Below are 1,427 nucleotides of genomic sequence, written 5' to 3' on the forward strand. Positions count from 1 at the left end.
CAGCTCCGGCGTCCGGTGGTGAGGGCGGCAGGTGCGGCGAGGGCGGCGGCTCCGCAGGACCGGCCTGACGCTGAGGTGAGGACCCCGAGAGCGAACCGCGAGCCCCGGCCCAGTAACTGTACCGAAGGCGCCGCCGCCCGGCCTACCCGGCCCGGCCCGGCCCGGTCCTGTCCGCGGCCCACGCCCGCCGCTGCCCCGAGGCCGCCCGCCATGCCTCGCGGTCGGAAGAGTAAGCTTCGCGCGCGGGAGAGGCGCCAGCGCGCCCGCAACGAGGCCCGAGCCCGGGGCGTCCAGGCCGCCATGGGGGCCGAGGGGCCGCCCGCGGGCTGCCTGTCCGTGCCGGGGGGCCCGCCGCCCCAGGCGCCCCCGGCCGGCGCCGCGGGGCCCGCGCGGGCCAGAGGCCAGGCCCCGAAGAGCAGGGCGTACCCGTGGGCCGGCGCGGCGGCCGAGGGCGCGGGCCCCGACCTGCTGGCGCAGAAGGCCGCGGTGCTGGTGGAGTACCTGCTGTACCAGTACAAGATGAAGGAGCCCATCCGCCGCGGCGACATGCTCAAGATCGTGCACAAGCGCTACCGCAAGGACTTCCCCGACATCCTGGCGCGCGCGCAGGAGCGCATGCAGCTCTTCTTCGGCCTGGAGCTGCAGGAGGCCAAGCCGCACGGCAGCGCCTACCTGCTGGTGGACCGGCAGGACGACGCGGGCGACGGCGGCTGGCGCTTCCCCAAGAAGGGCATCCTCATGCCGCTGCTGAGCGTCATCTTCCTCAACGGCAACTGCGCCTCGGAGGAGGAGATCTGGGCCTTCCTCAGCACCATGGGCATCTACGACGGCAAGAGCGACTTCATCTTCGGCGAGCCGCGCCAGCTCATCACGCAGGACCTGGTGCAGGAGCAGTACCTGGTGTACCGGCAGGTGCCGCGCAGCGAGCCGCCGCGCTTCGAGTTCCTGTGGGGCCCGCGCGCGCGCGCCGAGACCAGCAAGATGAAGGTGCTGGAGTTCCTGGCCAAGCTCAACGACACGGTGCCCGCCGCCTTCGTGCCCCACTACGAGGAGGCGCTCAAGGAGGAGCGCGAGCGCGGCCGCGGCCCGGCCCTCTCGCCCGCCCGCGCCCGCGCCCGGCGCGCCATGGCGCTCTCGGCCGCCGCGCTCTCCATGGCCCGGGGCATGTCTTGCAAGGCCCGCGGCGGGCGCCAGGGGGCCCCACCCGAGTGAGGAGGACGGTGTGCGTGTGCATGGCGGGGGCCGCGCTGTTCCTGCGGGAAGGCCCGTTACTACACTGTTCCCGTCTGTTGTTAGCCTTAAAGAAGGAAGAATGGCGTCACCCAAGTTAGGACTTTAGCTCCCTCCCCTTAGCGTGACAGACTGACTAGAGATGGAGATTTCAGCACTTGCGTTGTTTATCTTTCTGAGTTAAGCTATTTTGATTT

General features: G+C 71.3%; 1 protein-coding gene across 1 annotated transcript; it reads left to right on the forward strand.

Annotated features, from left to right (window-relative positions):
• Positions 1-210: 210 nt before the first annotated feature.
• On the forward strand, positions 211-1,212 carry LOC311621061 (melanoma-associated antigen B1-like; the record flags this gene model as incomplete). Its single annotated transcript, XM_084880836.1, has 1 exon — positions 211-1,212. One exon carries the CDS (start codon positions 211-213, stop codon positions 1,210-1,212), a length of 1,002 nt encoding a protein of 333 aa, XP_084736962.1.
• Between the last annotated feature and the right edge of the window lie 215 nt (positions 1,213-1,427).

The sequence above is a fragment of the Pipistrellus hanaki genome (genome assembly GCF_964339955.1).
Source record: "Pipistrellus hanaki genome assembly, chromosome: 4".
Lineage (NCBI taxonomy): Eukaryota > Metazoa > Chordata > Mammalia > Chiroptera > Vespertilionidae > Pipistrellus > Pipistrellus hanaki.